This window comes from Rhinatrema bivittatum, chromosome 3 (genome assembly GCF_901001135.1).
Source record: "Rhinatrema bivittatum chromosome 3, aRhiBiv1.1, whole genome shotgun sequence".
Taxonomy (NCBI): domain Eukaryota; kingdom Metazoa; phylum Chordata; class Amphibia; order Gymnophiona; family Rhinatrematidae; genus Rhinatrema; species Rhinatrema bivittatum.
Window position 1 is genome coordinate 416,795,805 of NC_042617.1, and position 14,384 is coordinate 416,810,188.

Below are 14,384 nucleotides of genomic sequence, written 5' to 3' on the forward strand. Positions count from 1 at the left end.
TCAGGGGTCTTTAAGATGAGATCTGGCCACAGTTTCTGCACAAGTGGACATGTGTACAAATCCCCAGTCACTCCTGTGTGGTAACGATGAGGCGCAGGTCACAGAGTTACATTTTACAGAAGCGTTTGTAGTAAAACTCAGTGGGAATGTTAGTCATAACATGAATTGGCAACAGGAGTTTTGCAAAGTAGAGGCTGATGAGAAAATTCTGCTTGAATTGAGTGACGTAAGCATAAAACAGTTTTTCCCAGACATTGCTGAGGGTACAAAGCGTTTTCTCCTTGTAAATCAGCGGGCTGAAATCTGCTCGGCCCTTCATTCTGCTTCCCACCCCATTGAGAGGAGACGTTACTGGGGATGTGCTTAGGTCGAGGGAGGGAGACGCACACGCCTGGATGGCAGTTTCAAGTCTGCGCGTATTCTTTTCCCCAAAAAGAAGTACCTGCAGTACAACCAGCCGTGAATCTCTGTGTGTTCTTTATGCCCGCCGCTGTTTTACGAGGGAGCAGACACCTGTACTTTTCCTTTTGAAAATGGGCGCAAAATAACGCACGGGCAGTTTGTCCTCCAGGGGAGCAAATTTCAATCTTCAAGGCCATTTATGCAAATAAATAGCAATCGGCACGTTTGAAAATGTCCTACCTGCAGTGGGTGCAGCGTGCCAGGAAGCCTGGGCTTTTAGCTGCATTAGGGGATGGCGTTCTGGGGAGCAAAATGACACACAGAGATTACATTTTCAAATCTGTATGCACCGTTTTCCATGAAAATAGAGCACGCAAAGAAAACAGGTGCCAATGTCCTTGGGTGCTCTGTACCTGTGGCAAGTACCAAAGGGAAAGAATGCATGTGCATTCGCTGTGAAGATTAGGGCAGATTAGCCCCTAGTATAAAATGGCTCGGCTTCTCTGGCCCCGGTCAGGGCAGTGGGTGCATGCAAAGGGCCCTCGCTGGAATTCCTGCAGAGCTGAGGTCTCCAGAGAGAGGGTGGGGGGAGATGCGTTCCCCCGCAGCTTGCTTTTCTAACTAAGCTCCAGAATATCTGCAGCAGCCCTATTTACAAACAGATTGTTGGGTTGAGATTCCTCCTGCAGGGTTTGCTCAGGACTGCTGTAGTCCTGAAACTCCGGCTCCCTCCTGCAGCACTTTACCCTTCTGATTGAGCATGAAAACCAGAGATCTGTAGAATGCATGAAGCCTTAAAGAGACCTTAGCTTACTTTTTTATTTTTTTCCTTTAATGCTTCGGTGCAAGGAATCACTGTATAAGTTACATTTGCCAGGTGCACCTCTTATTGGACTGACAGAACTGCTTCTTTCTCAATCCTCTCCTCCAGACGTATTCAATAAGAGGTAACTCCCACAAAGCATATTTAACTTCTACCATACAGCACCATGCTTAATGGCGGTAGAACTGGAAAAAGGACCACATTTTTGGTTTTGGTTTCTGCAACTATTTTAATTTGTTGCAGAGCCTGCAATTTTTTTTTTCTACAGCCCAAAAAATAGGTCCTAAATGGCAAAGATTGAATGCCATGGTGATAGCTGCTGGAAGATACTGAAGCTTGGGAGAGAAATTCAGTACAAAAAAACTAATCTCCTTTCTCAGCTAATCAATGTTTTATTGCTATCCACAGAATGATTTACTAAATTGGTACAGAAGAAGGAGAATTGTGCACGTATAGTGGACCCTTGACTGACGTTACTAGACCAGGGGTGGCCAACTCCTGTCCTCGGGAGCCACAAACAGGCCAGGTTTTCAGGATATCCACAATGAATATGCACGAGAGAGATTTGCATACAGTGGAGGCAGTGCATGCAAATCTGTCTCAAGCATATTCATTATGGATATCCTGAAATCCTGGCCTGTTGTAGCTCTCGAGGATCAAAGTTGGCCACCACTGCATTAGACCATGTTTGCAGATTGTGTTGAGATTTTTCTTTTAATATTGTGGCTAGTGCATGTGCCCATCAAAAATGATGGGGGGGAAGAGTCATCATCTACCTATGTATCCGCAGTCCCCTGGCTTCCCCTCACAAAACTCCTTTTCTCCACCCCATATGAAGAATAGGTGCACCTCTTAAACAGAGCAAGAGTAAGTGTGCTGTGTAGTTTCTTCCTCCAGATCACAGAACATGTAGTGTTGCCCTTGGGCAAAAGTATGTATTCTGCTTCGTGTCCACACCTGCAGGAATGTGCAAAGCACTTGAATCATTTTCTTACAATGTCTTCCTTAATTCACATTCCCACGGTACAATGTTGGGTGGGTAACCAAGAGGCAACCCTGAGGAACCTAAATCAGTCACCAGATGCCTCACAAAGTCACTGTATATGTGCATTTTTTTCTAGCTTAACTGACAGAGCGATCAACACACAAACCTAGTAAATTATATAGATATATAAAATATGCCTGGATATTGGTTGGGGTGGGGCTTCTATAGAAGAGCTGGTTGCACTAGCTGTGTAAGCATTGCTGTATTTTGCTTTGATTTTTAGGCCCTCCGCTATCCCTATTTCCATATTGGCCAGACTCTGGGCAATCGGCAGCGGGTACAGGAGCCGGGAAAACAGCCAAAGGAGTTCTCCGAGAAGCCAGCGCCACTCCTCATTAAGCCTGTGCCTCCCACACAGCCGCCACCTAAGCATCAGGGCCGGCTTTCCTCCAGGCCGTTCCAGCAAGGGCAAGCACCCCAGTCCCTTCCGTATCCCTTCCAAGCCGATGCCTCCCTGGTGGATCATGCCAGTCGGGTCCAGGAGAAAGACAAGGTCGGCCAACTGGTCCTCCCTGCACTGCTCGCAAAGGCCCCTCAGCAGGTTTGTGATAGAATTGCTTCGTTCTGCTTCCGGGTTGGAGGTCATTAATGCAGGCATTCCATAGTGGCTTACTGCATGTTCAGGTGGGAGATTTTATGTACACTCACACAAATATAGTGTAAGTAAAATTAGGAAGAACACCTTGCAGGATGTGCCTTCATAACAGCCCAACCTGGAGGTTGTTACTTCATTAATAAACTAACAGAAATGATTTTAAAAAAAAAATGTTCTATTGGACCTGTTTTGGAGAAAAAAAATATGGTCATTTGGGCAGAGCATTAACACTGAATGGAAGCATAGTTTTCAGAATTTGTGAAAATGTTAACTGTGCTGAAAATTGAATCAGCACATTAATTACATTTACAGCTGCCAAGTGCCATTTTAAACCCCTCTATTTTACAGCGGTATCAAGCTTCCAAGACAGTTGGGATAACTGTCACAGAGCAGCCGTGGTTATAACCCCAATGTCGCGGGGTAGAGATTTTGGGACAGAGATTGAGAGGTTACGTAAAAGACATGGAGCGAGCTGGGGTTGAATGTATGGAAAAGTATACGCTCATCTACCCAATATGGTAGAAAACTGGAGAGGAAAATCTTAACTGGGCAGATTAGATGGGTCAACTAATTTACTGCCATTTACTATGTTACTAAGTATTTGAACCACAGGGGACAAACAGGTGCAGTTTCAGGAATACCATATTTTTCGCTCCATAAGATGCACCTGACCATAAGAAGCATCTAGGATTCAGAGGGGAAAAATTAAAAAAAATAAAATAAAAATGGTGTGCTAAACCGGCTCTGTTCCCAGGCGTCTGTGCGTCTTATGGAGCAAATTAGGGGAGTGCATAAAATTGTTTTTTGTCCCCATTTCATTTTCAGGTCTGGGGAGGGCCATTTCGGTCTACTCCCCAGATCAGAAAACTTTTATCGTTCTCTTTCTGGAAAAAAAAAAAATCCCAACCCTTTAAATTTAATTAACTGCAACCTCCCACACTCCTGACCCCCCCCAAGACTTGCCAAACGTCCCTGGTGGTCCAGTGGGGTCCTGGAGCGATCTCCTGGGCGTGGGCCGTCGGCTGCCAGTAATCAAAATGGCGCCAACGGTCCTTTGCCCTTACTAGGTCACAGGGGCTAACAGTGCCATTGATCGGCCCCTGTGACCTAGTAAGGGCAAAGGGCCGTCTGTGCCATTTTGATTACTGGCAGCCGACGGCCCACGTGCAGGAGATCGCTCCTGGACCACCAGGGACTATTGGCAGGTCTTTGGGGGAGGGAGGTCAGGAGGGGGGGGTTGTAGTTAGTTGGGTTGGTTTTTTTGTTTTTTTTTTAATATTCGCTCCATAAGACGCACAGACATCCCCCCCCCCCCCCACACTTTTGGGGAAAAAAAAGTGCGTCTTATGGAGCGAAAAATACGGTATTTGCTATTTGTCTCTGAACTGACAATTTTGATTCCTCTTGATCATTTCATGGCATTCTCTGATTTTGTATATTATATGGATATGTCTTCTGTCCTTTGAAAGTTCTGATTCTCAGCTCATCATCTCTAAACATTTAGAGCCCTGAAGCAGTGTTCATAGCTTAGGTCACATGGACTGGGATCGACATGTAGTATTTTGCAGCATCGGTTGTCATGACATTGCCGGTATGATTCAACTGGGTGTGGTGAGCGTGAAGCTAACGGAGGACTTGTTGGGGCAGTACTTACATTTAAAAAATAGATTTAATGATAAAGTTCTTAATTATAACAAGCTGCAGTGTATACATTTGCAATAAAGTAGAATGCACAGAAGGTATGGCATTTTAGTAAGAAAAGAAATGAGATTTCTAAAGAGCTGAGAGAGTGAAGTTGCAGAGGACATCAGTAAGAAGAGGGATAGAAGATCCTGTAATGGGGTCACTTAAGGAACATTCAGAGATGAGAGGAGAGCTACCTCCAGTACCAAAGACAAGCAAGAAGGTGGTAAAGAAATTGCAGAGAGAAGTGACCTTGGGATTTTGCTAGCAGGAGACCCCTGAGGACATTGGTAAGGGAGTGTTAGTGGCCCCTGTGAAAGTAAGATTGGAAAGGCCTGGTAGGAAGTGAGCACAGGGAAAAGCAAAGAGGCCAGTGCAGACTCCATTCAGATCTAGTGTTGTCCAATGAAGAAGAAAAGCGCAACATGGGATGCTCTAAATGTAAGAAGCATGGGAGCAATTCCTACATAAAAGGAGTGGTGCTGTGCAAGCCTAAACCTAAAGCCAATCATAGAAAACATGTTGCACTCATGCAATCTGAAAAAAACAGCGGAAGCCAAGTCCATTGGTTTGTTTCCCAGTTTAGAGCCCTTAACAAAGTTTCCAGCACTGTAAGAGTTCATACTGGACGAGCAAAAGGATTCCAGGAACATCTTTAGGTATTCTATAGGTTTAGGAAAAGAGCAGTATTTCCAAACTGTATGATAGTCAATGTCATTATGGATAGCAATAACAAAGTGATCTAAACTAAAAGCCTTGTAAACTAGTATGACAGGGCAAAGGATGACACATCTGTTCAACATGAAGTCAATGACTGTGCCTTCCAAACGGCATCTCTTAATACCCACCTTACAGAACTCTCATGCAACCCCCAGCATCTTTCCCACACAATCCTGGCAGAGCTGCCTGTGGTACTCGTTTTCTTTTGCTCATGATGTAGTCCATGATCAACACGCCTGCTTCTAGCAGAAAGTGTCCTAGGAGGAGAGGCCAGACCGGTGCACCGGCCCCAGCATTTCTGCTACACGTTACAAACAGTAATTTTCTTTGCAACCACAGAAAATAGCAGCTGGGATGGAGAGCATCACCAGTGAGATGAAGCCAAAAAACAGGAGAAGGTGGGGACATATTGTCAAAACACTGAGAGGTTCCCAGGACTGGGAGGATTTGGCAGACATTGATTTTGGCTCCGCGATCTGCAGCATTGATCGGAAGAATGAAAAAAAAAAGCAGAGCGACGAGGCTGTTTGTGGGTAAGATGAATTGGTTCTGTAAATCTTTTGCTGGAGAAGGTTGGGATTGCTCTCTCTTTTCCTGTCCAGCCTCTCTTCCTTGCTTCTCCACATCTTTCTCTCTTTAGACATCCGTCTTGCACAGCCTTCTGTAGTTTCTGCTTTTTCCTATGCCATCTGTAATACAACTACTACAGCAGCCATTTTCCAGCCAACAAGGCAGGACTTACTTTGTCAAAAGCTTTGCCCCAGAATTGCCTGTTTGTGAGTAAGAGCAGTACAGAGCTGGGTCACCTCCCCTGCACCACCGAGGCTTCAGGATGCTAGCTACCTCCATACGCTCCACCCCTGCCAGCAGAGGAGGTTCATGTTTGAATCTCTCTCAGTGCAAGTGTTGCTATTTCCTTCCCTCTCTTCAGATTTGAAAACATCTTGGACTTGAAGCCAGCAGAGACCGTGATTCTCGGCAGTGCCGTACCCGTACACGCCTCTCTTTCTCAGCAGAGCACAGCAGCGTCTCAGACTTCTGCAGCCAAGCAACACTACCTGAAGCAGTCCAGGTACTTACCTGGTTAGTAAAACTTATTTTCTTTAAAGAACATTTAGATTTGTACAGTAGGCACGCATATTCTCCAGTCACTCAATGTGTCACTCAATGTGTCACATGACAGCACGTGGCACTGAGCAGAACAGACTTTCTAGTAAAGATTAATGGATACATTTTAAGGATGGGCGGACAGGGTGAGGCTGGGGGGACTCACTGGCAATGTAGACATGTACTTCGTAGCCCACATGACCCCAAGTGATTTTTCTGACATATGGTACCTCTATATATTGTGTCATGCAACTGAAGGGCTGTGTATCCTTTTACACAGCGTTAAACAGTGTAAAGTTCACATTTTAGTGACATATCTACCACGCATACACTCTCATGCAGTTTTCAAACATGCCTCAAAATCTTATTTTTATTTATTTATTTATTTTGATTTTTATATTCCGCTTTTTGGCACTTCATAGTGTACATCAAAGTGGATTACATTCAGGTACTGTAGGTATTTCCCAGTCCCCACAGGGCTTAAATCTAATTTTGTACCATCTTCCTTGGAAATGCCTCTTTTCTCTGTGGTTAAAAGTGCATGAATTATGAAAGGGCAGTTAAAAAAAAAAAAAATCCATTTACCGAAATATGGCAGACTTCGCTAAAGTCACTCTTTATTTTATTTCCAAATTTAACCACCTCTGCCATCAGGATACAAGTGGTGCATAAACCCGAAAAAACACAACCCAATTCGGAGCAAAACATCATAAAGAATTCCATTATTTAAAACATTTATTTTTTTATTTATTATTTTTATATACCGACCTTCGATCTCAATCGAGATATCACATCGGTTTACATTCCGGTACTGTAGGTATTTCTCTATCCCCAGAGGGCTTACAATCTAAGTTTTTGTTTTTTTTTGTACCTGAGGCAATGGAGGGTAAATGGAGGGTAAAACATGAGTAAAAAGCCATGCTTTACACTGTTCCCTAAAGGTAGCAGAATAATCTATTGCTCTAAGAAAGCAAGGAAGGAATTGCAGAGTGAGGAAGCCAAACACGAGAGAGCCCACTTTTTAATTGCCATTAAGTTGATGATCTCTGCAACCTTTAAAAGAATGCAAAGACCTGGTAGGGAGATACAAACAAGACACAATCAGCAACATAAGCAGCTGCAGAAGTTGGAAGAATTTGGAACAGCAAAACTAACCCTTTGAAGTCTATCTGGTGTCACAAATCGAGACAGTATCTCTAATGTCCAGGTAGGTACCCAGCTAAATATCAGTGATCAGTCTGTATGGCTTTATTCTGATGGCCAAAGGGGAGAGAAATCACACAAAGCTCAAAGTCCTGGATTTCACAAATACTGACTTTGGTAAAAAGAGGAAGTACCTTGAGGAGGAGCTGAAAGACTGGGAGAAGATAAAGTGAAGATGGACTGAATCAAATCACGGTGAACCTAGAAGATGTGGTAGGCCTGATTGACAAACTGAAGAGTAGTAAATCACCTGGACCGGATGGTATACACCCCAGAGTTCTGAAGGAACTAAAAAATGAAATTTCAGACCTAATAGTAAAAATTTGTAACTTATCATTAAAATCATCCATTGTACCTGAAGACTGGAGGATAGCAAATGTAACCCCAATATTTAAAAAGGGCTCCAGGGGCGATCCGGGAAACTACAGACCGGTTAGACTGACTTCAGTGCCAGGAAAAATAGTGGAAAGTGTTCTAAACATCAAAATCACAGAACATATAGAAAGACATGGTTTAATGGAACAAAGTCAGCATGGCTTTACCCAGGGCAAGTCTTGCCTCACAAATCTGCTTCACTTTTTTGAAGGAGTTAATAAACATGTGGATAAAGGTGAACCGGTAGATATAGTATACTTGGATTTTCAGAAGGCGTTTGACAAAGTTCCTCATGAGAGGCTTCTAGGAAAAGTAAAAAGTCATGGGATAGGTGGCGATGTCCTTTCGTGGATTGCAAACTGGCTAAAAGACAGGAAACAGAGAGTAGGATTAAATGGGCAATTTTCTCAGTGGAAGGGCGTGGACTGTGGAGTGCCTCAGGGATCTGTATTGGGACCCTTACTGTTCAATATATTTATAAATGATCTGGAAAGAAATACGACGAGTGAGATAATCAATTTTGCAGATGACACAAAATTGTTCAGAGTAGTTAAATCACAAGCAGATTGTGATAAATTGCAGGAAGACCTTGTGAGACTGGAAAATTGGGCATCCAAATGGCAGATGAAATTTAATGTGGATAAGTGCAAGGTGATGCATATAGGGAAAAATAACCCATGCTATAATTACACGATGTTGGGTTCCATATTAGGTGCTACAACCCAAGAAAAAGATCTAGGTGTCATAGTGGATAACACATTGAAATCGTCTGTTCAGTGTGCTGCGGCAGTCAAAAAAGCAAACAGAATGTTGGGAATTATTAGAAAAGGAATGATGAATAAAACGGAAAATGTCATAATGCCTCTGTATCGCTCCATGGTGAGACCGCACCTTGAATACTGTGTACAATTCTGGTCGCCGCATCTCAAAAAAGATATAATTGCGATGGAGAAGGTACAGAGAAGGGCTACCAAAATGATAAGGGGAATGGAACAACTCCCCTATGAGGAAAGACTAAAGAGGTTAGGACTTTTCAGCTTGGAGAAGAGACGACTGAGGGGGGGATATGATAGAGGTGTTTAAAATCATGAGAGGTCTAGAACGGGTAGATGTGAATCGGTTATTTACTCTTTCGGATAGTAGAAAGACTAGGGGTCACTCCATGAAGTTAGCATGGGGCACATTTAAAACTAATCGGAGAAAGTTCTTCTTTACTCAACGCACAATTAAACTCTGGAATTTGTTGCCAGAGAATGTGGTTCGTGCAGTTAGTATAGCTGTGTTTAAAAAAGGATTGGATAAGTTCTTGGAGGAGAAGTCCATTACCTGCTATTAAGTTCACTTAGAGAATAGCCACTGCCATTAGCAATGGTTACATGGAATAGACTTAGTTTTTGGGTACTTGCCAGGTTCTTATGGCCTGGATTGGCCACTGTTGGAAACAGGATGCTGGGCTTGATGGACCCTTGGTCTGACCCAGTATGGCATTTTCTTATGTTCTTAATGCAGGCCAAACTAAGAGGAGCTATAAGAATAGCACCAAATCTTTATGTAAGAAAAATACAAGCAAGGGAAAAACCAATATGATTCTCCAAAGAACATAAAGGCAAAAAAGATCATTCAAAAAATACAAAGTATCTCAAAAAGAACAGAAAAGGAAAGAAAAACAAAGAAATCAAAACCTTGAGTGGAAGAAGGAATTGCTAAAGAAACAAACCTTTTTAAGGCGCGTTGGAGAAAGGAGACAGGCCAGAGGTGAAACTGTAAGATTGAAAGGTGGAGAGAGAGATGAGGAAAAAGCAGAAATATTATATTTCAGTATGGTGTTCATTAAAGAAGTCTTTGGAGAAGACCCACTGCTGGTTAGCAGAATATAGGTGGTGTGGGGTAGATACCGCCCAATTTACAGAAGAGTATTTGTTTGGGTGGAACTAGCAATAGGACCTATTCAATAGATCCTTGGAGGGTGGGACTACTGCTGCAAGACTGAAGGGTCATTTTGATCCCACTTCACAAGGGTGGTAGCAGAGAGGAGGTTGAGAACTACATGTCAGTCAGCCTTACTTCGGTGATGGGGAAACATAATAGAGACCCTGTTCACTATTCTTTGCTTCCTTCAATAGTCTGAAATCCAGTGGGTAGCAGGATCTGGGCAAAATGGCTTTACCAGAGGAAGATTTTATTAAAGAAATCTGATTATTTTTTTATTTATTTATTGGGTGACTGGGGAATTACATCAAGGGCAGGCAATTGATGTGGTTTTCTTGGATTTCAGCAAAGCTTTTGATATGATCCTGCAGAGAAGGCTTATGCCCACCATTCCTTCTTAGCTGTGTGCATGCACACAGGTCGTGAACTCTGTGCACATGGCAAAACATAGTGTGCACAAGAAATCTCAATATTTCCTAGTGTGTAGCAGATGGACTCAGGACCAATGGATATAGTGTACTCCTGATAGCAGTTGGAGACTGATCAAATTTCAATCTGACGTCAGCCCCTAGTACATATACCCCTGCAGGAAGTGCAGCTCTTCAGTATTTTCCGTCTCCATAGCAGTTAGGGACTCTATGCATGCTCGCACAGCATTAGAGTAATTTTACCAAAGAAAACCAGATTAAGAAGAAATCTTACCTCTACAGACGAGCCCCACTCTCCTGCGGTGACACCCATTGGGTTCCTCCCCCAGTTGAGAATTCCCGAGGTGATTTCCGCGATCCCTCGGAGGTAAGCCTCGGTCCAGCGGCCGACTCTCGGCGGGGACCTGGCCCCCGACATCAGGTGAGGCTGAGAGGCAGCAGGTGCAACCTCGAGCGCGGCGGTGAAGGTATGTTCCCTCTCCCCCCCCCCCCCCCCCCCCCCCCCCCGCAGCCAGAGACCGCCCGGAACGAGACCGGGAAGCACCGAGACAAGGTAAGGTAGAAATCTATTTAAAAGTCTCCGGTCTCCGAAGCTCGAGGAGCCGCACAGGTCACCAGCTGGGACCAGTGCCACCGGGTTGATCTGCCCTAGCAGGGCTAGACCCCGGTCAGATCCGAGGGCCCTCCCACGTGGAGACCCTCCGAGGTGGTCGCCATATTGTCCGCGTGGTTGCAGTCACCATTTTGCTCTGTTCGCCGCCCTGTCTGCCGTTTCGATCCGCGCGCACAGAGGCGAGCTGTGCGCACAAATACCTTGTGTGCACAACGTCGGGCGCACAAGCGACACACATAGCCACGTGCTTACTGTGCTGGGCGCATAACTTCGACCTGTGCGCACAACAGTGCGCACATCTCCCTGAGCGCACACTAAACCTACGCACACAACTTCAACGCACACCGGAGCGCACAGCTGTATTTTACGCGCACAAACCATGGCACCACCAGAAAATAAACTCAAAGCTCAGGGCCTTTGCCCAGCATGCCACATTAGAGCTGCACAGCATGAGGAGGCCACGGCCCTGTGTATACAGTGCGAAGAGGCCCTAGGGGATCCAACTCAAGGCCCTCCCTAGCCGGTACCGGGCTCCAGCCTCTCAAGCATTGCACAGCCTCTCCAGACCTAGCATTGCACAGCGGGACCCCCCCCCTCAAACGGGGCCCCTTAGTCTAGACCTAGCATCTATCTCCTGGGTGGAATTCTTCAAAGGTCTGCATACCTTCGTCCACATGCAACCGGGGCCTCCTATAATACGGCCACAGGCTCCATCAGAGGACCTCAACAGGCCGGGACCCTCTATGCCCAGGGAAGTGATCCCACCACCCAGAAGCCCCACCTTCGGGGACACGGACAACTCAGATGAGGATTCAGAACCCCTGGAGGAAGGGGAACTCCCTCCGGGGACAGAGCCCCACCGAACCATGAGACACTTCTTCACCACGGACGAGCTTCCATACCTGGTCACACTCAGCTTAAAAGAGCTTGCTATCCCGGGCACAAGTGCCTCGGGGGAACCTAAGACGAACCCACTATTAGAGGGACTCCTTCAGACCTCCCGCCGTTTCCCACTATTACAAGCCATCCAGCAGCTAATTGACCTGGAATGGGATGCCCCAGAAACTACGTTCAAAGGGGGCCGGGCTCTGGCAGCCATGTACCCTCTGGACCCAGCCGCCAAAGATCCTCCTGGCTTGTCCAAAAGTGGATGTCATGGTCTGCGTGGTCTCAAAGCGCACTACTATCCCGGTGGAGGGAGGAGCAGCACTCAAGGATGCTCAAGACAGACATCTGGAATCTATCCTCAAACAGTCCTTTGACGTCTCCGCTATGTCTTTACAGATCGCGGCCTGCTGTGCCGTGGTGAGACGTGCCTGCCTAGCACAGACCAGGAACAACACTCCTGGGGAGGCCCTGGAACCAGCTGTATCATTCCTCGCGGATGCTGCTTCTGATCTGGTATGCACAGCAGCTAGAGGAGTGTCATCCGCCGTGGCAGCCAGAAGACAAATCTGGCTCCGAAACTGGTCGGCCGACGCATCCTCCAAAACGAGACTCACAAGGATGCCTTTCAAGGGAACGCTCCTGTTCGGAAGCGAACTAGAGAAACTAGCCAACAAATGGGGCGACTCCCCAATGCCGCGGCTACCGGAGGACAGGAATAAGAGAAACCAGCGATCCTTCCCCCATACCTCCAGGGGCAGAGGATCACAGCTCTTCAACCCATATAGAAGCACATATCAAGCGGCCCGCCCCGCAGCCTGGAGCCAGTCCTTTCAGAACAAGCATAACAAAAGGGGAGCCAGCTCTCCATCTGCATCATTTTGTGAAGAAAGTTCCGCTAGGGCCAGAACGAGGGTTTTAAAGAGTTTTTGGACATGCTCCTGGAGGAAAAGTCCACAAAACAGTCAGGAAGCTAGAGAGGCATTTCTGTACATTATGGGATCTCCTGGGACCCAGACTGGTCATTTGTTGGAAACAGGATGTTGGACCTTGGTCTGACCTAGCATGGCCACTTTTTTCTTTTCACCCTACTTTTTCACCCTCTTTATCCCTGCTCCTCCCTTACTGATGATTCTTGGCTCTCCTCCTCCATTGGGCCAACCTTCCCTTTGCTTATTCTTGGGGATTTTAACTTCCACGTGGAGAACCTCCTTTGATTCTTTTATGCCTCAGAGTTCCTTTTCACCTCATTTGACCTCCAACTATGCTCTTGTGCTCCCACGCACCAATATGGTTGCTGTCTTGACCTAGTCCTTTCTTCAACTGCTCTCAGGCTTTTCCACATCTGCTTTTCCACTCTCACCATCATCGGATAGCTTTCACACTTTACCACCTATGGAGTTATTGTGGTATTTGCCTTGTAGACTGGTTTACACAAGCAAATTAATAAAATACTGACTGTCTTACATGAAACAATGTAAAGCTATATTTTCTGTATAATATATGCACAAAACAAAACACTTACTGGAACATTTGGTAACAAGCAAAACAGCATATAAACAGTATATTAGCGCAATAAGAAAGAGTAAATATCTTAATTCCCCAACTAATAGGGAATAATTATATACAAAAGCCTAGCAGAAGTTACTACTTTCCTGAAAAAGCACCTTCCAAAACTTATCAGTTGTTGGTAACCAAGTGGATCTCTTTGGGAAGGTTGGACTGGGTAGGGAATTCTGGGTCTCTGCCAAGCTTGTTGTGCTAGTCTGTAGCTGGTAGCAAGAATTTGTAAATTCTACTGTATCCTGGGATTATATCTTTTGGACTACACATGCGCAGAAAGGATCTTTGTCCTGAAATATTGCCAAGCTACCGAAAAGAGATCTTACTGCGTATGTTCTCTAAAGAACGGGTAGATGTGAATCAGTTATTTACTCTTTCAGATAATAGACTAGGGGGCACTCCACAAAGTTAGCATGTGGCACATTTAAAACTAATCGGTGAAAGTTCTTTTTCACTCAATGCACAATTAAACTCTGGAATTTGTTGCCAGAGGATGTGGTTAGTGCAGTTAGTATAGCTGTGTTTAAAAAAGGATTGGATAAGTTCTTGGAGGAGAAGTCCATTACCTGCTATTAATTAAGTTGACTTAGAAAATAGCCACTGCTATTACTAGCAACGGTAACATGGAATAGATTTAGTTTTTGGGTACTTGCCAGGTTCTTATGGCCTGGATTGGCCATTGTTGGAAACAGGATGCTGGGCTTGATGGACCCTTGGTCTGACCCAGTATGGCATGGTCTTATGTGTACCCCACTCAGCCCAGGGTCCTGTGCCCCAAGAATAAGCGTGCTGACCACTGGAATATCATTGTGGGCATACATTTCTCTACTACTGCTGCTGCATGCCTCTAACATGTCTGTATTTCTTCTTCAAGGAGTTAACATCAAGAATACAATAGTGACCAATCCAAATAAGGATTTTACAGCCACCGATACCTGGCCAAATTCCAGCCTGCCTGAAAAGCCTTTAGGTGTAGTTGGCAGTGTCAGCAAAAGGAATCCAGGTAAGAAATA

General features: G+C 45.2%; 1 protein-coding gene across 2 annotated transcripts in view; it reads left to right on the plus strand.

Annotated features, from left to right (window-relative positions):
- Positions 1 to 14,384, plus strand: part of ICK (intestinal cell kinase) — a 129,900-nt gene that overhangs the window by 79,969 nt on the left and 35,547 nt on the right. For both annotated transcript variants that reach the window (XR_003855669.1, XM_029595722.1), the window contains exons 9-12: positions 2,494 to 2,811; positions 5,608 to 5,801; positions 6,200 to 6,351; positions 14,246 to 14,374. Coding sequence is in view for 1 of the 2 variants with exons in the window: in XM_029595722.1 (XP_029451582.1) it covers positions 2,494 to 2,811; positions 5,608 to 5,801; positions 6,200 to 6,351; positions 14,246 to 14,374 (793 nt within the window). In the remaining variant the exon portion in view is untranslated. The remainder of the gene's footprint in view (positions 1 to 2,493; positions 2,812 to 5,607; positions 5,802 to 6,199; positions 6,352 to 14,245; positions 14,375 to 14,384) is intronic.